The 22479-nt window shown below is 48.2% G+C and overlaps 1 protein-coding gene across 1 annotated transcript; it reads left to right on the top strand.

Moving 5' to 3' along the window:
- Positions 1-2175: 2175 nt before the first annotated feature.
- MFAP5 (microfibril associated protein 5) lies at positions 2176-14108 on the top strand. Its single transcript, XM_065397520.1, has 7 exons — positions 2176-2236; positions 5676-5717; positions 10071-10106; positions 10898-10933; positions 11714-11801; positions 12262-12335; positions 13987-14108. Exons 1-7 carry the CDS (start codon positions 2176-2178, stop codon positions 14106-14108), a joined length of 459 nt encoding a protein of 152 aa, XP_065253592.1.
- The last annotated feature ends 8371 nt before the right edge of the window (positions 14109-22479 follow it).

The following is a 22479-nucleotide window of genomic DNA, read 5'->3' as shown; positions in this document are numbered from 1 at the left end:
CCCAGTGGATCTTTTTCCAGGGCCCCCCAATTGGCCAGGGCACGGGCCCCATCGGTCCAGTGGCTAATCTACCCCTACCACTCTCAGCCTCACTCCTACAATCCTCTGAGAGAGAGAGAGAGAGAGAAACAGGAAAATGGAGAGAGAGAAAAACATAGAGAGAAACAAAGAGATGGTGATGGATATGTGCTTTCTACAGGGATGTTTGACACTAGTAAATCAACTCTGAGAATATGGCAGGTGGTTGAATCAGAACCCAGGGCCCTGGTGCTTCCCATTACCTAGGAGTGCCTGGGAGCAGACAACAGCAGGTACAGTGTTGCAGCCACACCTGTGCTTTTTCGTTAATTTGTCTGGTGACAGAGCAGAGCAGTTTATGGACAGGTAGTGAGAAGAGTGCATTCCTCTAGCATGGGAAGAATGACTCTTGCGATTTCTAAGCTCTGGAGTTTTTAATAAAAGTTAAACATTTGTTAGGGAAATCCAGGTGAGTCCTGGCAGTGCTTCAATGCACAGGAGAATAGCAGGAAGATAGGATGGGCGAGAAGAGACTAAGGCTATGTTTACACTCACTGCGGTATAACTTATGTCATTTGGGGGTGTGAAAAAGCCACCCCCTTGAGCAACGTAAGTTACACCGACCTAAGGATTGGTGTAAGACAGTGCTATGTCCGCAGGAGAGCTTCTGCCGCCAACATAGCTACCGCCACTCACGGGGTTGGAGTAGTTAAGCTGATGGGGGAGCTCTCTCCCGTCGCCTTAGAGCGGTTACATTAGAGCAGCAGTTCTCAAACTGTGGGTTGGGACCCCAAAGTGGGTCATTCCCCCATTTAAATGGGATCACCAGGGCTGGTGTTAAACTTGCTGGGGCCCAGAGCTGAAGCCAAAGCCTGAGCCCCAGTGCCCAGGGTTGAAGCTCAAGGGCTTCAGCTTCAGCCCCCCCACCCAGGGCTGAAACCCTTGGGAGTCAGCTTTGGCCCCCCCGCCTGGGGTGGCGGGGCTCAGGCTTCATCTCTGGCTCCCTGCCCAGGCCAGGGGATCTCGAGCTGATCTCAGGCTTCGGTCCCCCCGTCCAGGCCAGCGGATCTCAGGCTTCGGTGCCCCGTCCTGGGGTCGTGTCATAATTGTTGTTGTCAGAAAGGGGTCACAGTACAATGAAGTTTGAGAACCCCTGCATTGGAGAGCTTACAGTGTAGCCATAACCTAAAGCAATGGGGTAAGAGCAAATGGCTGAGTGAGGGGAAAAAAAGTGTGACAGAGGAGGGAGTGAAAGAGAAGGGGAGAGACCCAGGAGAGAGAAGGCAGTGGATGAGAGGGAGAGAGGGTTTCTGCACTGGATGGCAGAGTGAAACAGGATACACGTGTGTGACATAGATACTGGGAATCCATCCCTGGCACTGGCCCATCCGGAGGGAACAGGAGGAGCTGGCTCTATTTGGATCATAATAAACTGGAATGAGGGTGTGGGCTGCTTCTCCTCACCCCCCCTCCCTCTCATTCCATCCGCATTATACCACCAAATCCTGCTACTTCTCTCTGTTTTTTTTCTAAAATCGTATTTTGAAGACAACCAAAAGTGGAACATTTTCTGGGAGTGGCTGAGTGTGCCTCACACTCCAGCCAAAGTAGAGGACCAGCCAAAGGGGGAAGAGACAGCGTCTGCAGCCGAAGAGAGTGGAGATCGTGGACAACAGTGAGTGAAGGAGACTCTATCCCTTTCCCCAACACCCCACAGAATAAGTTCCAGAGAGAAGGGGGAGGAGGAGGATAATGATGGGAAACTTTTCTAAGGGTTCCAGGCAATACCATGAGCAAATGGGTGAGAAAAAGAGAGGGAGAGGGGATGAATGTTTGGGGTGGATGGATGGGGAGAGAGAACGAATGGAGGGAGAGAGAAAATGAATTGAGAGGGGAGGTGGAAGTAGAAAGAAAGAAGGCAGACAGGATGCTTTCTCCAGTCCAAAATGTATGGGGAAGGAGCTCAAGAATGGCAATGACAGAGCAGGAGGGAGATAGATGGAGGGAGAGAGGATGAGGAGAAGGAATGCATCGGGGAGAGGGATTTGCAGTCAGTGGATGAGGACAGTGTCTGGCCTGCAGGGGGAAGGTCTCCCTGTTCCTGGTGCGGTTTGTGCCAGACTCTCATCTGACCTCTCTCTCTTTCACTTTGTAGGGATGATGACTTTTGGAACCCGTGCACTGCTGTGCATCATAGCCCTCTCTGTCCTCCCAGCTGGTGAGTCACCACCCCATGGAAGCCACATCAGGGCTCTCTCCCCTTTCTTTGCCCCGTGGAGGCTCACACAGAGACTACTGTTCAGTGACAGGAGGGGAAGGACACACACACACAGATGGAGAATGACAGGGAAAGAAAAAGGGGAGAGTGCAGGAGAGGATGGAGAGAATGCTGGAGGGAAGTTTGAGAAGCAGTGATCAGTGCCCATATGTTCTCCTTCTCCTAAGCAGCATGGATAGGAGCAGAGAGAGGTTCAGGGAGTGAGCGGAGGGGAGATGCATGTTTGCAAATTGTTCCCCTACCAAGCATAGCTGCCATTTCCCTTGGTTCTGCATGGTTGGTGGGATGCATGGAAACAGGTTGGAGTGGCCAGGCAGTGAACAGCTCCTCTAAATATTATGAGCCTCCTCTCACACTGGTGTAAATCAAGAGTGGCTCATTGGAGTCAATGAGTTACACAGGCGTGACATAGATATATGTGAGAGGTGGCTTAGGACCAATGTTTAGAAAAAGGTGTAGCGGTAGTATGTGCTCAGGAGGGAGCACAATGTATTCTCAGCTGGATATGATGGGGGCAGCAGATAGTTGGAACCCTGGTCTCCCAGACACTGCCTGGGGCAGCGTCTCAGACCGGGTATGCGGAGCACTTCCAGCTGGTCCATGGAACTTGTTCTGTCACAGTGGTGAAAAACATCTATCAGTCTTCAAGCACTGATGCTTCCTGCTGGTTGTTCCCCATTCCTGGCCTCATTGGCTTTCCAGAGGCTTTTCTGGCCAGTTAAGCTCAGGATTCCAAGCTTCTCTCCACCTGCTGCTTCATGTCTATCTGTGCTCTGAGTTTCTTTGGCATAAATTCAGGTGGGATTAAATTTGCAGATGACACCAAAATGGGAGAAGGCAGCACCAAACTGAAGAGTAAGCTGGAGAGAGTGGAGAAGAGAATGAGGGATGATTCCATCTTAATGGATAGAGAGTGCTGTACCCAAGGAAAGAGAGAACCAGGGGATAGGTATCGAATAGGGGATATAGCCCGACAGCTGCACCCTTCACATTAAAGCAATTCTCCCATCATTAGAGATCAGCCTGTGCTGAAATGTGTGGATCCAGAGAGGGACATCCCCATTATTCAGTGGCTGTTTGGATCTGGCATGTTTCTGATCCTAATAGTACTTTTTCCCATAAGCAGGTACTGTAGCTATCACAGAGCAAATGTGAGCTGGTGACTGACAGAGCAGGGAGGAGAGGCAGCCCTGGCACAATCTTGAACTTAAAGGTGACTTGCAAAGTAAAAAGAAAAAGAGGTTGTGTCCTTTTCGGTGTTTTTCTGATGCACAAACAAGGCATGAAAGGGTTTTTTCCTCCTTGTTTTTTACCCCAGGCCAGGTCGACACTAAAAAGTTAGGTCGACCCAGCTACGTTAGTCAGGGGTGTGAAAAATCCACACCCCGAGTGGTGTAGTTAAGCTGACCCAACCCCTTTTGTAGACAGCGCTACGTTGACAGAAGAATTCTTCCACTGACCTAGCTACTGCCTCTCAGAGAGGTGCATAACCTATTCCAGTGAGATAACCTCTCCTGTCCGGTTAGGTAGTGTTTACACTGAAGTGCTACAGTGGCACCACTGCAGCAAGTGCCACTGAAGCATTTAAAATGTAGACAAGCCCTTAGAAATATCAGGAATGTCCAGGTTGGTCTCTCTCTGTTTTGTTGAAGGGCTAGTTGGAGATTTAGATAACTGGAGTGGGGCTTTTTCACCCACCGAGGGGGTGAGGGTGCCACATCTTTAGCAATGAGTGCTTTCCTCCTAAGTGTTTGAATTAAGTAGGTGTTAATACAAGCAAACCAATTAAACAGCCGAATAAGAAATCCCTCTCCCTCTTAGTTACTTGGATTTTATAATCAGACCAGTTTTCTATTGTCCTTAGTCTTCGGGAGAGGAAAGGCTAGACAAGAAGTGAATTTCTAATGTAGAAAATAAGCAGACTTTATAAAAAAGTTCAGCATTTCAGACCTGCATCACAAAGAGGAAAAAAAGGGCACAACCCTATTTCCCCCCCTTTGCATGTTACCATTAAGAGATGGGCCAGAGTAGGAACAGCTTTGAGAAGCAGTGGGTTATTGTACCTGGGTGATGTGTGTAATACCTGGCACTTCCAGGATCAGTGGCCAGTGAAGGTGGATAGCTGCACAGCCATTGCTGGGGACTCCACTGGGACAGGACACAGAGGGTCCTGAGAGAACTCTTGAAATTCGGCAGAGTAGGATTATGCCCATGGGCCCAATTCTCCCCCTGCAGGATACAAGTAACTATTACTGAAGTAAGAGATAAATAGGGCTCTCAATCCCCAATCCTGTAGTCCTTACTCAGGCAAAGCTCCCAGTGACTTCAGTGATAACTTTGGTGGAATGAGGGTAGAAGGCTCAAGGGCATAGTGTATCGGGCACAGTGTGACAGGGCCAGTGGGGTAGTAGATAATGTTTTCACCCCTCAGCTCACAGAGAGCCGTTACTATACAGTGGGTCATTCCTACATCTGTCCTAGTTCTAATTTGCTCTGCTCTACCCTGTATCACCAGCCTTTTCCTACCAATTCTTTCCTTTCTCCCCACAGTTATGCAGATGTTGTCCTCCTCCCTGGTTTAGCAGAAAACTTTTACCTGTTTTGAGCTGCTTAAAGAAGCAGCTCTCTTGCCATTGGCATTTTGAAAGTAAACAGTGTATCTCAGTTTTTATTCCTCCTCTGTTACACTGACTGCACAGGTGGCCTCCATTGCTCTCTGCCTGTCCCTTTTTCTCACCTTATAATATGCCTGGATGTAAGTGATCTTCCAGCCTATTGTCAGGGAATGTGTGGTGCTCCATAACCGAGGGGAAAGATAGTCTGGTGGTTACAGCTGTTGATTGGGCACCAGGAGACCTGCCTTCTGTTCTTTACTGTGCCAATGATTGGCTGTGGGACCTGGGGTAAGTCACTTCCTCACTCAGTGCCTCAGTTCTCTCTCCTATACAATAGGCAGTGTGATACTTAACCTACCTCAGAGGGGGATTATGAAGCTTAATTTGCTAATGTTTGTAAAATGCAACAAGGTGTGCAAATGGTGCTGCGGAAATGCAAAGTCTGGGAACAAATCTGTGGCCCCTTACAACTCCACAGCTGTGACTGCCCACTCCCAGTTGTGCCCACTCAGACATGTATGGTAGAGCTCTTGCTATAAAACTTCTTAAACTAAAGGGCAATCTCCTTTATCTATTAGGAGTATAGATCCTAAGACTAGAGCTGAGCAGTTCTCATTCCATCCAGTGGAGGGCAGTGGTCTCCTGTACATACATTAGCTAGTTCATGACTGTTATTATTCATTATAATTATATAGACTCCAGTTTATGGAAATCCCCCTTCTGTCTTTTCCCCACTCTCCCCTCTCTCCTACCTTATCTTGCAGACTGGTTTCTACCGATGGTCAACTGTCAAGAAGACCCAACAAGTAAGTCTTGCTGTCTGCTGCGTGTGTGTGTGCGCGCGTGCACGTGTGTGCATGTGTGTGGGCTGAAAGAAAACCAAGGTGCTGGTTACTCAGTAGGAAGTGCTAATCCCAATGCCCCAGTATGGTGCTAGAGGGTATTAAGATTTTGGAGGTGTTCTCCTTTGTATGAGGCCTAAAATAGGCACACCAATCACTCAAGGTTGTTAAAAATCTGATGGTACTTTGTGCAGGGATAGGTATGTTGGTCCTAATGTCCTGGATAATCATATTCTATCTCACTGCTATTCAGTTCTTCATTTCCTGGCCTCAGCTGTTGTGTAGTGCAGTTATGCAATGTTAAACAGCTGTCATGTTCTACCCGGGGCCGGCTCCAGGCACCAGCCCACCAAGCATGTGCTTGGGGCGGCGCCTGGAGGGGGGCGGCGCGGCAGGGCGCTCCGGCCCGAGAGCGGGGCCGCGACTGGGCTCGCCACCCTCCCCCCGGCGCTCCGGCGGCAAAAAAGCCAGAGCCGGCCCTGGTTCTACCCCGGACATGGTGGTTGTTATTAATCATTTGTATTATGGTAGCACTCAAAGACCCCATTCGGGATCGATATCTCATTGCACTAGGTGTATTCACATACACAAAGTAAGAGACAGTCACTGTCCCAAAGAACTTTCAATATAATTTAAGCCAAGACAAGGGACAAGGATAACAGTGATAGTGGTTACAAAGACTAGCTAGGTGCACAATTAGCAGGGTTTGAGTCACTAATAGATATTAGGATGTGTGTAGATATATGTGTGTGTGTATTTATCTCTCTGTGTGTGTATACACACAGAGATGTACACACAGAGATACACACACAGATACAAATAAATTAATCTCAGCAATCCCCATGGGCTCTCTGCCCAGTCACTACTATTTAGCAATTTACTGTAAGCATCATGATAAAAGTGGATCTCGAGGAGGAATTTGAAGGCGAACCGGGTCATGGCTTTATGGAATAGCTGGGCAAGGGCATTCCCTGTGGAGGGAGTAGCATGGAAGAAAGCTCAAAAATGTCTGTGGGAGAAGCACCTAAAATGGGTGGTTGAGGCTGGCACTGCTGGCAAAGTAGAGTGAGGCAATGCAGTAAGAGACAAAGCCACATAAATAGGGGGAGGTAGAATTCTGAAGGACCTTTAAAGGTGAGGACATGAACCTGATGTGATGGAAAAGGAGGGGTCTGAAGAGGGGACTGATGTAGTGAGCGTGAGAGTGACAAGAAAAGCTCTTTGCAGCTGGGGTTGAATGGACTGGAGAGGGGTGGTATGGATATCAGGGATCCAGAGATTGCAGAAATCAAGATGGGAGAAGATGAGGCCCTGGATGAGAACTTTAGCTGTGTGGACAGAGGGAAAAGACTAGACCTTAAGGTGTTATGGAGGAAGGAACTTCAAGATATGGACATGGCGTGGATGTGCAGGACAAGAGGCAGGGAAGAACTAGAGATGTAGCTGTGTTTCAGTGCTGAGTAAATAAGCTCTGTATGTACCAATCTGCAAAGCACTTTAGAGTTCTTCAAGAATTCATTATTATTTATTATGGTTTTGAGTGCATGCATTTCTTTGATTGTTTGTGAATTGATGCTTTATAGCAAAGGATTGTGAGAGACAAGTTGGATCCTGGGATCTGAGAACCTAACACTGAGTCACTCTCTAACAGTGGGAAGTTAGAGGAACCTTACCACTACCTCAGTGGTACCCAAGTGTGGAACACTTGGTATATAAGAAGAGCATGGTCTAATGGTGAGAACAGTGGATTATATGTCTGGAGACCTGGATTCTATTCCTGACTTTACCACTGACTCACTGTGTAGTTTTGGGCAAGTCACATTATCTCTCTTTGCCTCAGTTTTCCCATCTGTAAAGTGGGATTATGATCATTACCTATCTCCAAGGAGAGGTGAGAGGATAAATGAGTTAATGTTTGTACAGTGCTTTGAAAACATAAGGTGCCACATCACTATGCCTTCTCCTCTCCTCTCAGAGGCAGACCTTGCCTTAGCCAGCCATCTCACAGCTACACTCCTGCAGCACATTCTACCCTCAAAGGCTTCTTGGAAGCTGTGACTCTTGCAGAATGTGGCCACCAAACTTCTGTGTAGGGAACAGGATTGGGAGCACATCACACCCACACTCCACTTGCCCAGCTTTACACCTTTCTGCAATATGGGCTAGGTTCAACCCAGTTCACCCTGAACTCCCCAGCTGTCCATCCCAAAGGTGAGTGCTGCAGGAACCAGGAGCAGGGCAGCTCCTCACCTCCGACGTTTCTCCCTCCAGTACGGCCTCCCAAGATGGGCCAGAGCTGAGAGGTCAGAATCTGGATTCAGAGTTCAGTAGGGGTTTAGAAATGGGGTTTGTTGATGGCCCATCTGTGCCTTTACAGTGTCCTTTACAACACAACCCTGGAGTTCTCTGCACTCCTCACAGGGAGGTTAGTTTGGGGTGGAGGCGTCCTGGTCTATAGGAAATGGCTGTTTTATACTTGAACTAACCTATGTACACAGGGCACCTTGATACTCTGGGGATGGGTGCATTATAAGAATCAGTGAAATGTGAAGCTCAGGCTCTGAGCTGAACTTCCTGGGGTGGTGGCAGGGAGGAAGAGACTTCCCATGAAATAGCAGAGGATTTGGAGAGGTTCACTGACACATCTGGGCAGCACTGCAACTCAAATTACATGCATGTTTGCTGACAGCTAGTGGCCCTTTTAGGGTACTCCACGGGACAGATATGTGGAAAATGGGGAGGGCTAGTAATAAGCAGGCTGTAAGGGGGGTGAAGGGAAAAGAAGTAAACAGAGATGGACATATTATTAATTCCTTTAGGAATGTCCCCCTGATGTGGTCTCTAGCCAATCCCAGGCCAATGGAGGCAAAAAAATCAGTGCCCAGGATAGGGGATATATGGAGGCCTCTCTCCCAAGATGGGTGGTCAGAGCAAGATTAGTAATAATTCCGTTTTTGCATGCAAAACACACTGCTATAAGATCCAAGGCTTGCCAGTGAGAGTCCCAAGTCCCAGGAGGGGGTGGATAGAGGTGGGGAGAGGCACCGTGTGAATATTTACTGGATAGGCTCACGCTATCTTAGGGGCCCGTCATGGCAGCAAGAATCATCTGGCCCACTATGGTTAACCAAGCCCAAGTGTAAACCTTCGTAAGAGCCAGAGGAAAAGCCTTGAGAGCAGGGCCCAGGCTCTGGAATGCCTATTCAAAGAAGATCAGGAAGAGTCCTTCCCTGATCATCTTGGGGCCTCACTGAAATACCCGCCTCTCCCCCCGCAGCATTTCCCAAGGTACAGGAACAGAAGAAAACCTACAGCACATTCATAGTGAAAAGTCCACAGTTAGAATAAATAATAATTATATAATAATATAATGAAGAGCAGGCTGGAGACTGACGGTCTCTTCTAGAAGGATCTTGCTGTTCCTGATTATCCCCTCACACCCAGTGCTTCTAGGCATGGCAGTTCATAGCCCTGGCACCTCTGGGCTTGGCATGTCAGTTATGAAAATAAAAAAAATTGCTTGAGCCCCAGCACCTCTTTCATTACAAATTAAGCAATGCTCACACCACCTAGATAGCATGGCAAAGAACACTTTAGAAATGCTAGAGAAAGACTGAGAATCAGGCTATGTCTATACTACAAGCCAGGAGTGTGATCACCAGCTTGTGTACACATACTCGCATTAGCTCAATGAGAGCTAGTGCTAGTGTAAATAGTAGCGTAGCCATTGTAGCATGGGCAGGGGCAGCACAGCTTAGCCATGCCAAGTACAAACCCACCTGAAACCCCTGGACACGTACTCAGCAGGGCTAAGCCATGCCGCCACTGCTGCTGCCTGTGCTACCGTGGCTACACTGGTGTTTATACTTGCTCTAGCTCTCATCAAGCTAGCTTGAGAACGTGCATGCCAGCTGAGAATCATACCCCTAACTCGTAGTGTAGACGTAGCCTCAGAGAGAACACCAGATAGATAGAGGGTGTATGTTTGATGTGAATTAGTGGTGATGCAGTTCAGGAGGGGAATGCAGGCTTCAACTTTTTGCCATCAGTGAGTTAGGTTCAAATGGGACCTAAGGGCACAACCGGAAGGACTTTTACTGGGTCTAAACTTAGTCCTTTTTGGTACTCATCATACAAAATCCAGCATACGGAGGGCTGGAATAGCAGGGGGGTTGCAGAGTAGGACAGAGGGGCATTGGCAGAGCTGTGTGGGGAGCCCAGCACTGGAATAGCAGGGTGGCTGGCAGAGCTGGGGGGGGAGGGGAGAGGACCAAAAACTCAAAGCAGGATCTTTCAGATCATTCTCTCTTTTTCCAGTTGTGCCTGACATACAACCTGTCACTGATGACTTGGGTAAGTTCATTCTTCTGACAGTGGGACTACTCAGGGCCTTCCTTTCCCTGCTGATCCCTACTCCCAGCTGTATCACCACTAGAGATCCCTGTCACTTCACACTCAGAGTCCCACTTTCTCCATTGCCCTTAACTCCAGCTGTAACTCTCTAGAAATTCCTCTTTCTTTACATACTTGTTTTTTGTTAACAGGTCTGCCTGATACTGAAGGTATAGTATCACAGAATATCAGGGTTGGAAGGGACCTCTAGAGGTCATCTAGTCCAACCCCCTGCTCAAAGCAAGACCAATCCCCAGACAGATTTTTGTCCCAGATCTCTAAACGGCCCCCTCAAGAATTGAACTCACAGCCCTGGATTTAGCAGGCCAATGCTCAAACCACTGAGCTATCCCTCCCCCCCAAAGTAGTAGCAGATGAACAAGGTGTGTACAACTGCTTTATTAATATAAATGTCTGTCTTTTGAAGGAGACATTAACCTGATCTCCCTTCTGGCCTGTCTCTGGGTCAGTAACTAAGGATGACACCCCAAGGCAGGGTTTGATCAAGGGTGGAGAGGAACTGCACTATTAGAAGGCATGTGAGCTCCCTTTTGCCCCACCTCTGGGGGTTCCAGTGCCCATACCACAGGGCATTAGTGTGGCAAAGAATACTGCTTTGTTAGAGGAGCTGCTCTCCCTTGGGTAAGACATTCCCCATGCTCCCTCCTTTACACTTAAGGACCCCTGTTTTTCACTGTTTATTTTAGAAGCATAGCAAATAATCCAAAATTCACAAATCCTTTGTTTTCTAGTTCCAGCTGCCATTGTAAACACAACAGAGATACCAGGTATGTTTAGTTTTGAGATTCAAAGTAGGGGACATGGAGCCTGTCATCTTTAGGGCATCATTTCCTATCCACTGGGAACATAGAAATAGCCAGATTGGATCAGACCAGACCTGACCAGATCCATTTGGGCAGTACTAGGTGCTTCAGAGGGAGGTGTAAGTACTGGTCACTGTCAGAAGACAGGATACTGGATTAGATGGACCATTAGTCTGACCCAGTATGGCCATTCTTATATTCAAGTAACCCCATACTGGACAGTTATGGAATAATCTGCCCACAGGGGAAGTTTCTTCCTGACCTCACAAGAAAAGTGGCTGAGTTATAACCTGAAGCATGAGATTTTATATCCTTTATAAAGCTGTATCTTAAATAATATGGCTGCAGATATTATTTGCATAAATGTCCATTCAGAATTATTCTAAACTCTGAGTAATATTCTGTTAGTGAGTTCCACAGGTTCATTGTATACTGTACTGAATGTTCTCTTGTTTTTGTATTATGAGCTAAGGGGAATAGAAATGCTTTATCCTCATCCTCTAGACCATTTATTATTTAGTATGACACCTTTATCAGGGTCTCTCTTCTCTAAACAGTCCCAGCACCTCAAGAATATCAGGAAATGGGGTATGGAGCCTTTAATATCTTGAGCACTAGATCCAATCCAGCCCCAGGTTGGAGGCTTTTGTAAAATGAATGGAGGCTTGCAGTCCAGTGCCTAGTGAACTTGTGTCCACATCACAACGGCCAATGGCATTCATTTGCACCTGTGTGTGTTCCCAGAATGCCGTGAGGAGCAGTTCCCTTGCACACGCCTGTACTCCGTTCACAAACCTGTGAAACAGTGTATCAGTTACCTGTGTGTTACCAGGTAAGAAGCCTGCAATCCCCAGGAGAAAAACCAAGTCACTATCACAAAGAGCACATCCAGCTCAAAAAGTGTGCACTCTATGGAGACACAAGAGTTCTATCCCAAGTTCTAGTCCCTACAAGGGAAGAGAAGTGGGTGAAGTGAATCCTAAAAGTGTAATTGAGGTTCTTAACTAATGCAGTGTAATACTTAATATATTTGTAACTCTTTGAAGTTGTAAAATGTTCTGTGAGCTATTAATTATTATTTAATGTATGTATTGGACCAAATCTTGAAGTCCCCACACAGGCAAAATGCTTTGTTGACATCAATAGGGATTTTGCCTTAGTAAGGACTGACTGGAACTCAGGATATGCCTCCTTCTTTGAATGATTATTGCCTATATCACTTTTTGTTCTCATGAATCTGAATCTCTCTCTCCCATCCTTGACATGATTCTGGTGGCCTCTCATCCCCTCAGTGTGCGTCGCATGTACATAATAAACAAGGAAGTGTGCTCTCGTGTGGTCTGCAAGGAGGATGAATTCATGCAGGGTGAGTGACGCCTGGGCGGAGGAGCAGCAGAGCAGAGCTCTGTGGGGAAGGGGAGCAGCCTTGTTCAGATATGCTTTCCTTTATGAGAAACTGTACCGTGCCTGTCAAGTGACATTTCTCTCTGGGGGAACTAGTGGTTGATGGGACAGTGGCACAAGGTGGCTGACCTTTAAAGAGGTTGGGGCTCCACTTCCAACCCTCCTGAGCTCCCCTCACTCCCTTCTTCTTGACAGGGGTGGCTGTACCACCTTATAAGGTGGCATCATAGGGGGAATCCATGCCCACCTCTACTACAGATTTCTGGCCCTGTAACCTACACTGCGCAGTCTACAAAATGGGACCTAATGGAACCTCTTCCCTTTTACCTCTCTACTTGGGGGCTGCTTCCGGGAGCGGCGTGGGGCCACCAGCCATGGCATGCAGGCAGCCTGCCGGCCTGAGCCCTGCTGCGCTGCCGTCTGGGACTCGGGGGCAGGTTGTCAGATATTTGTCCTGCATTTTGGGGGCCCCCCTGTCATTGGGGACCCCGTGCCACCGCATGGGATGTTTCATGGTAAATCCGCTCCTGTTTATACCAGTATCATGTTGTCCATACTGTGGGGTAGCACATATTTAACGATGTCTGTTTCTAAATGCGTATAGTAAAAGCAGTGCCTGTAGACCAGCCCCAACAGTCATGTTTTTATTGCTGTTAGTCCTGGAGAGCCCATAAAGCTATGGGAGAGCTAGCAACTTTATTCTGCCTTGTGCATTATCAGTAGAATCATTAGCTGGCTTCCCATTGGGGAAACTTTATTGCTGGTAGAGATGCAAGAAGCAGAGAGAACGTACTCAAAACTGGGACCTGAAAATCCAGGTATGTAATAGCAGCTTTTAGAAAACTCCTCTTGATTTGTAAACCAAGCTGAAATTGACACAAAAGGAAGGAGCTGGAATTTGAGGATTTGCAGAGTCACTTCTCTGATAGAAATGGCAACTTTAATCCCAAGTTAATATTAACTTCTAGAGATGGGCCAGAGCAGAGAGTTAAGATCTAGAGTCAAACATCCCCAAAATTTGGGGACAGGGGAGACAGGCCAAACCAAACCCTTGGGTCTGAACAACTAAAAAGATAGGAAGCAGCTCAGCTGCAAAATCCACATGTGGATCCAGATCTGAAGTTCCACAAAGCTCTGTAGTAACATTGAGAACGGATCAAATCAGTAGCCAAATAAATAGTTTAATGGGTTTTAAAGATCTTGGTTTCACCTGGAATTTACATGGTGTTCCCTGATTAATAGATTAGATTCTACAAATCCTGTGCAAGTCTTTACTCAAAGGCAACCAGGGGAAATCTGGTGTAACTCCTCTGAGCTTAAAAGAGTGATTTCTGACTTACACTAGTGTAAATGAGGGCAGAATCTAGCCCAGTCTTTATCCAGGCAAAACTCCCAGTGACTTCAGTGTGAACTGTGCCTGCATAAGGCCAGAATGAATTCTGAGTAAAGGCTTCAGGATTCGTTTCTCTGTCCCATTTAAATCAGTGTCCATCACAAGTTTATATGGATAACGTCAAGCTTGTATTGCTAATTGTTCATGTGATGAACTGAGCTTGAATGAAGCCCTAATCCTGTGTCTCGTGTCTCTCTGCAACTCTCTCCTTTGTCTCCAGATGAGATCTGCCGCCAGCTGGCTGGCCTCCCCCCTCGACGCATCCGCCGCTCCGGTCAGCCCCGAGGCCCTCCCTGCAGATGGGGCCAGAACAAGGAGCTCAATAAGCCTGATGCTCTGTGAGCTACAAACAGTAGGAGAGAGAGAGGGGGAAAGGGAAGAGGAGAATCATTGTCAACCCACCATCTACAACCCCAAACAAGTCCTACTGGCCCTCCTGCAACAACAGCTCCCCCCACCCCACCCTTCAGGTGGTGCAGTGCATGGGGTCCTCTCTGTTAGTGGCTGCTGTCTCCTCTAAAGGGTGCTCATGTTTTTTATCCCAAACTTGATCTCGCAGGCCGTGATCAGCCTATTTCCTGCACTGCTCCATCTCTTGCTCTCCCCCTCCCCCCCCCCCCCCCCAAGAGAGAGATGAGGGTGGGGACAGAATGTAGGTCTCCTACAATTCACAAACCTTTAGGGAGGACCAGGCCTGGTCACCACAGCACTCCTTGGATGGAGCAAACCTGAGTGTCCTGCATGACTACACAACTCACTAAATCCTAGGATGCTGGGCCCAGCCCCTGCAGCTCTTCCAGCCCCCAATGATCTAGGATCCTCAGGACCAGTACTCTGGTAACATTTCAAGAGAGGTCAGGAGTAGGAATCAAATCCGGGTTTCTTGCATGGCATCAGAGTGAAAGTCCTTAGAGTATCCCATCCCAGTCTCAGGGGACTGAGACAGCAGTTTACTACCTGGCAGCCTAGCATTAGTCCCTAGGAGACTCCATGCCCCATCTCGACACTGCTCAGTGCCAGAGAAATGACAAGTGTGGGACTGAGAATTAAACCTTGACAACTCCCAGCTACAATTCAAGACAAGTCTCATAGGCCCTGCCAGCAGTAGTTCATTTATAACCAGCTCTGGGAAGCTTTGAATCCCTTTGTTACAAGCCATCTGCTTCGGTCATAGGAACAGTAGCCAATGAAGAATCTTTGCTTAGCAGAGCAATCTATTTTCACAATACAAACATAAGATTTATTGAGAAGTGTGCCAGTCTTCCTCCTAGCCCACCCTCTCCGCTCCTCCCAGCTCTATGCCACACCCAGGAGATCCACAGCGAAGGTATCACTGCAAACAATCCAAGCAAATGCCAGTTAGTTGAGCTCCTGTGCCGGGGAAGGGCAAACGTGAAGAATGGGTACATCATGGAGATGGGCTGGGAACTTGGTACCTCCTGGTGTGAGGGGCATGGAACATTTGGGTCTTTCAGATAAAGAACGGGTTTGTCTTGGATAATTTGGGGAAGTCGTGGCTCAACCCAGGTTTATACATATGAAATACAATGTCACAGCTGCTTTAAAAGTCTCTGTGGAATTCCTCTCCCACCCCAGCACCAGGAGCTCTTGTAGCAGGCAGGAAATGTGTGTTGGGTTGGCACAGGGAAAAAGAGAGGGAATAAATTGTTGGGCACTGGCAGGGTGACTCGGCCCTACTTTACAATGCAAGGGGTTGAGAGCCCCATGGCCAGAGGAGTGGGCACACATGCAAAGATAAGCCAGCTGTGTGGAAGGGATTTCATTCCCCTAGCACTAGGCTGTTCCATTGTGGTCTGGGGTAGAAGTGAGTCATTTGGGGCAGAGTGGGAGAAGATTTGTGAAATATACTTACAGTGGTGTGGTCACTTATCCAGCACCCCATCCCAGCCAGGGGCTGCTTTGCAGGCACCCTGCCCCTAATTTTTTACAGGTCCCTTAAGCTCCCCCATCTCTGTTGGGGCTAACACCACTCCTTTCTCAGTCTGGCTTAATGTCAAACAAAGCTCACACAGACCTCAGAGTCCATAATCACAAAATAACCCAAACAGCCCCCAATGAGTCCCCACTATAAAGTCAAAATTATCACCTCCCCCATACCACTCTGGCTAGAGCTGAGCCCTCTGGCACAGCCCCCTCACTAACAGCCTCAACCAGAACCCTACAGGAGCCTGCCGCCTTTTATATTAGAATACCCGATTCCCCTCAGGTGAGGCTCATCTCATCATCAGGATTGTTTTAGGCCCAGGCTCTCCAGCTCCTGGGCAAGCCACCCTGTTACAATACTGAAGGGTCTTAATCACTATAGCAGTGCAACTTAACTATGGCAACAGGGTCAGCTGGGGCCACGCAGTTAGGTAGTTTATCCCACTACAGCTAGGGGCGGGGAGGAGAGTAGGCAGGGCTCAGTCATTAACAAAGGTATTGTTCCCAACTATAAGGGAAGGCCAGTTTGTTTAGTTCCCCACCTCCTGATATATTGGGCATAATTCCACTTGGTAGGAGCAGCATTCTGCTATATATGGCCTGGGTGACACAATAAAGAGGAGAGAGGGCTAGATACAGGAAGAGTTCTGCTATATAAAGGCAAAGTTGCCCTACATAAAAGCCTCTTCAGAGCGGACAAATGTCTACTTTGTACAGAGAGAAGCTGTGTTACATCCTACTTAGGGGAAGATACCCCATTGTAGAGGCAGATTTTTCCTATGTAGGGGCAGGGATCTGCTCTACATGGGCTGAATTTTTCTCTACAGACCCACTATATAGGGGAATGAGTTCCAAGGTAAACAGGGAGTTTACCCATCCCTGGGAACTATAGGGGCATAGTTCTCCTATGCAGAAGGCAGAGTTCCTCTATGTAAATAGAGACTCACTGCATAGGGAGCAGAGCTTTGCCCTATGTAGAGGATGAGTTCATACAGAGAGCAGATGCCTGCTACATTGGGAAGAGGTGATTTAAAGCTAGGATCCTGCTCCCATTGAAGTCAATGGCAAAATTCCCATTGACTTCCATGGTACAGGATCAGGGCCTTAAAGAGTCCTGCCAATTGGAGGAGAGTGGAGATAAAAATGTTAGAAGGAAGTGGAATTAGACCAAGTCTCCTCTCTGAATATAGAGTTGAATGTAAACATATATAGATATATAAATATATTACATAGTTACTGTACAGTATATCTAAATCTCATGTTCACACAGTTTGGGGGAATGCATTAGAAACCTTTGCTGTTGCTTAAATCTCACACTGCATGCAGGGATTGTAAGTGGAATTCCCCTGGGAGAACACTGTCTAAACATTATAGTCCATGTAATGCACACCAAAACATTAAAAGAAAACGTTATTTCTGATTAGTCTTGGCAACTTGTGTTCTGGCTTATTTGTCTCTGCTTCTCCTTTTGTTTCATCCTGACCTGCAGCCAGTTCTGGGCCTCCAACACAACTCTATACACCTCAACATTTCCCTGCCCTGCGGCAGCTCTTGCTATTCCACTCCTGGGATTCCCGCACAGGTCTGCTGACGTCCCTCAATCCTGATGTGCAGCACTCCCAGTCCTGGACTTCCTACATAGCTCTGCAATTGCACCTCATTCCTGATGAGCTTGGCCCTGGGGCATTTCAGTATTTTATCTAGAGATTCCTGTAATCTCTTTAGGGCATTTGTTTTCCCAGCTGATTAAACCAGTTTATCCAGAGTTTTAGTTGTGACCACTGAGGACTAGAATAACTCATGTGCCATCTAAGATTTCACTCTGAGAAAATAATTCCTTAGTACGAAAACACCCTGCTTTGGTGATGAGAATGTACCACTGTCCAGTTGTAGAAGGGATGGGGATGGAATATATTTTTTCACAACCCAGGCAGAACCTACTGAACCATCTAAACTCAGAAATATGAGTAACTCAGATCCATTGCATCACTTAAGAATCACATTTTATACAAGAAGTAAATGTCTCTCCAGTGCATTCGAGATGAGGATTATGAAGATTTCTCACTTCTCCCTAAAATGTCTGCTTGTCCCATAAACTCATCTGAGACTGACTGCACCAGCCATAGAAATGCATTCTCAGGACCTGGGAGATTTCAAGCTCATGTGTTTGTTTGTTTAGACAGAGCTTCTAGAAACACAGGCAATGCCTATGGCCTTTCCTCTGGGCATTCTCTGTCCCTAAGGGCCCTGTCTACAATGAACTTTCAACTGAGTTAGGGAATTATGTTTAAACACAGCTCCAGCTAGCAAGGTTTCCCAGGAGGTCTGACCAGAGTGAATGGGGCCAGAATCACATTTAAAATGCGTTCTAGACTTGGTAGCTGATTGTTTACAGGCACTTCTAACCGGGGTTTGAACTGGGAGTATACAGCATATACCCACTTCCCATGAGTCAGCCACCTGGTTTTGCACATCCTTCCCCTGATGTCAGTACCACTGGCTCATCAGCCCAAGGGGTAACAAATTAAAAACTGCAGCACCATGAGCAGTGGCATACAATCCCAGTGTGAAGCAGTTGCAGCACTTTTGCCAGCAGAGGGACCCAGAGTCACCACTGAGCTACTCACTGGGAGGAAGGCAGAAGGAACCAATGCTGAGACCTGTTTGCAGGCCCAGTTGCTGGGGGGAGGGGGAGGCTCCTCTTTTCCCTGACAGGAAGGGGCTCTTACTCCTCCCCAGAAATGGTAGAGAGGGTACGGGGAAGAGGAGGAGAGTAGGGCAGGGCAGGGAAGGGCCTGGACAGGGAGCAGCGTTTAGACAATCCCACCACCCTTTGCCTTTCCAATTGTACGCAAGTGTAACATACCTCACCGTCCCAGAGCACCCCTTGTGGCAAAACCTGGCATTACAGTCTCTCCGCCTCACTCCCCTCCTTGAGTAGGGTTGCCAGGTGTCCGGTTTTCAACCAATATGCACAGCCGAAAAGGGACCCTGTGCTGACAGGGCTGTTAAAAATCTGGTTGGCAGTGCAGCAGGGCTAAGGCAGGCTCCCTGCCTGCCCTGGTTCTGCGTGGCTCCCGGAAGCGGCTGGCATGTTCCTGTGGCCCCTAGGTGCAGGTGCAATCAGGGAGGCTCCATGTGCTACCCTCACCCCGAGCACCAGCTCCCATTGGCCGGGAACCTGCCTTAATCCCACTGCACCACCGACTGGGAGCTGCCTGAGGTAAGCTCCGCCCGGCTGGAGCCCAAACCCCCACACGCACCCCAACCCCCTGTCCCAGGTTGGAACTCCCTCCTGCACCCTAACTCCCTCCCAGACATAGGCGCCGACACCGTGGGTGCTCCGGGGAAAAATTAGTGGGTGCTCTGCACCCACTGGCAGCCAAGCTCCCCTCCCCCCTGTTACCGCCCAAGTGCTCGAGGCGGACTTCAAATGGTCCGTTGCCCGGTGTGCTTGGCACCAATAAAGACACCGAGGGGAGAAAGCAAGCCAAGTTTATTTCAGAGCTCTGAAATGGCACTAGGAGACCAGCATGTCTCAAATCCAGTGCAACAAATACAAATAACTTTTACCTTTTATACTTCAAGCAGTCTCTGTGTAAGCCTTTGTCCTGTTACTCCCTCTTACACCTCCCACCCCTCCCTTCTCTAGCAGTTACAATTAGAAAAGTTCCCATACGCCTGCTTATCTTGTGGCCTTGCAAGGCCTGTTTACAGCAGTCTGCCTGCTAGAAAAGCTGACCCTTACATTTCTGCTTCAGCTTGCTACAAAGCCTGTAAGCAGCGAGCACAGAAGTAGGTGAGAGTTCACAAGATGGGGTTTGGGGGTGCAGATAGGCCCAGAGCAAAAGAGCTTCATCGACACTTTGGTCTTCCACTCTCCCGAGTTACCTGGTAGCTATGCCTAGTAGCCCCCCAACAATCCCTCCTTTGAGAACACTCAACAAACCTTTGTCAGAGTTTTCTCATACTCTAAAGACAAAATGCGACTAAGCTCCATACAATCAGGATTATCAATGAGAGGGTATAAAGGAACCTCTGGAGAGGGAGAGGGAGAGGTACAAATCTTACATATTAGCACTTTACAGCAAATGAGCAAAAGAACAAGAACAAAACATATCACCACACCTGTGAGCAAGATGCGAACAATGTTTCCCCCTATATCCCCTAGTTCCCCTAAACCAGGTATCCAACCCCAAAGGGAATCCAAAATAGTGGGTTCCCCTTCCTGGGCCTTCCACTGGTTAAAGGCCCGTTCTGCTGACAAGATGTGCTTGTTAATGTCCTGTGAAAACTCTGGGACATAGGTACAACACTCTTCTCCAATAAGGGCACAGACCCCGCCTCGTGAGGCTAACACATAATCTAGGGCCTGTCGGTTCTGCAAAGCCAGCAGTCGAAGCTGGTACAGCTCAGAACTTATGCTTTTCTCTATGGCTAGGGTATCATTGGCAAACTGGGTGAGAAATTTAGACAGTCTTCTGTAAAGTTGGGCTAGACGTCCCACCCCATAGGAAGGGAGGGCTATCATCCCAAACCTGTCTCCTTCACTGATGGGTTCTAAGGTAGCTCTCAAGGACCGATAGTACCTGGGACGACCTGAAGGAGCCTTGGGTAGAATGCGGAGGGGAGGAGCAAGATAGCCTTTGTAACAGCTACCATGCCAACCATTAGGAAGCCATTTGTAGGCACTAGTACCACAAACCCAAAAGGCTTCACCATAACTAGCCCTTCCGTTGTTACCTTGTGAGTCCTGTAGGGAGGCTTGTGGGGAAAGGGTTATCACAAACCCAAATACCCAGAAGACAAGAAGAATTATCACTAAACAAGTCAAAAAATAACAAGACCAAGTACATAGGCCAGGTCCGCCTTCTGTGAGAAAATAAAACCAATGCTCAGGGTTCTCGCGGGGAGTATGCCGTGACTGTTCAGAAAGATCACAACGCATTCCCAGCGATCCTTACTGTCTTTTGAATAACAGCTTAAGTCCCAAATCGTCGTTAGCCGTCTTCTCCGCAGGCTGGACAGTCCACTGTTTAGGAGCGGGCACTGCTTTCAGTCGAGAGTGATGAATCCAGTTCTTGTGTCCTTCGACCTTTGCCGCTGTATGGGTGACAAGCAGGACGGTGTGGGGTCCCTTCCACTTCTCTTGGAGAGGCTCGTCCTTCCAGGTCCGCACGAGAACGGAGTCACCAGGCTGCAGGGAGTGGACCGGAGTATCCAGCAGAAGAGGCTGTGAATCTTTGGTGTACCTGTGAAGAGAAGAAAGAACAGCAGACAGAGAGCACATGTACTGAGACAAGAAACCACACCCCACTTCCCATTCCCCTGCCAGAACTGGGGTACCATTCATAGGCCATGCTCTTCCAAACATAATCTCGAAGGGACTAAGCCCTATCCTACCCTTAGGGAGAGCACGAATGCGAAGTAACACAAGGGGTAAGGCATCAGGCCACTTAAGAGAGGCCTCCTGACAGACCTTTGAAAGGTGTCTCTTGAGCGTCTGATTTGTGCGTTCCACTACTCCACTGGCTTGTGGTCGCCAGGGTGTGTGGAGTTTCCAGGGGATTTGCAGAGCACTTGATATCTTTTGAACCACTTGAGATGTGAAGTGTGTTCCATTATCAGATTCCATCCATTGGGGGAGGCCGAAGCGAGGAATAATTTCCTTGACAAACTTAAGAGCCACTGTTTTGGCAGTGTTGTTGCGACATGGGAAGGCTTCAGGCCATCCGCTGAATCGATCCACTAAAACAAGAAGGTACCTGTACCCTTGAGTCCTGGGAAACTCAGTAAAGTCTATTTGCCACACCAATCCTGGGCCTGGGGTAGGTTCCAGGGTGGCTGGTGGCACTGCTACTCCTGGTCGTGGGTTATTCTTTTGGCAAATTAAACATTCAGCTTGTACCTGTGATGCTAGGGGTTTAAGTCCAGAGGTTAGAAAATATTTAGTCATGAGCTGGGTGAGAGCCTCTCTGCCTGCATGTGTGGTTTGATGCAGTTTCTGCAACACCGGTCGAATCAGGCCCTTGGGCAGGAGGATTTTTCCCTCTGTGGAATAAAACCATCCCTCTTTTTCCTGGAGACCGAGACTGTCAGCCAGGTTTCTGTCCTCTTGGGAGTACTGAGGGGCTGCAAGCTCACCCACTGATGGGATGAGGGCATGCATTTGGGCATTCTCCTCTGTTGGTGATTTCAGGGTAGCAGCTCGCTTAGCTTCCCTGTCTGCTTTGGCATTGCCCCTGGTTACATCTTGATCTTCCCTTTGATGGGCTTTGCAATGCACCACTGCTACTGCTGAGGGGAGTTGTACTGCTTCTAAAAGCCGGAGAATTTGAGACCCATGCTTGACTGGAGAACCTTGAGCTGTTAACATTCCCCTTTGCCTCCACAAACCAGCGTGGGCATGCAATACCCCAAAAGCATACTTTGAATCAGTAAAGATATTAACCCGTTTGTCTTTTGCCAGCTCGAGGGCACGGGTCAGGGCCACTAGTTCAGCAAGCTGGGCAGACGTTCCTGCCGGTAAACTCTCAGCTTCCACGGTATCATGAAGAGACACAATAGCATAACCAGCCCTCCTTTGCCCATCCACAACAGTACTACTTCCATCTGTATACCATTCCAAGTCAGCATTTGGGAGTGGCTGATCTTTTAGATCTGGGCGGCTAGAATACTGAACATCTATGATTTCTAAACAGTCATGTTCCTGCCTTTCTGTCTCTGGTAGCAGTGTAGCTGGATTAAGGGAGGGACAGATCTGCAGGGT

The sequence above is a fragment of the Emys orbicularis genome, chromosome 1, assembly GCF_028017835.1.
Source record: "Emys orbicularis isolate rEmyOrb1 chromosome 1, rEmyOrb1.hap1, whole genome shotgun sequence".
NCBI classification, from domain to species: domain Eukaryota; kingdom Metazoa; phylum Chordata; order Testudines; family Emydidae; genus Emys; species Emys orbicularis.
Note: the sequence above shows the minus strand (reverse complement) of the source record. Positions and strands in the feature narration are given on the sequence as shown.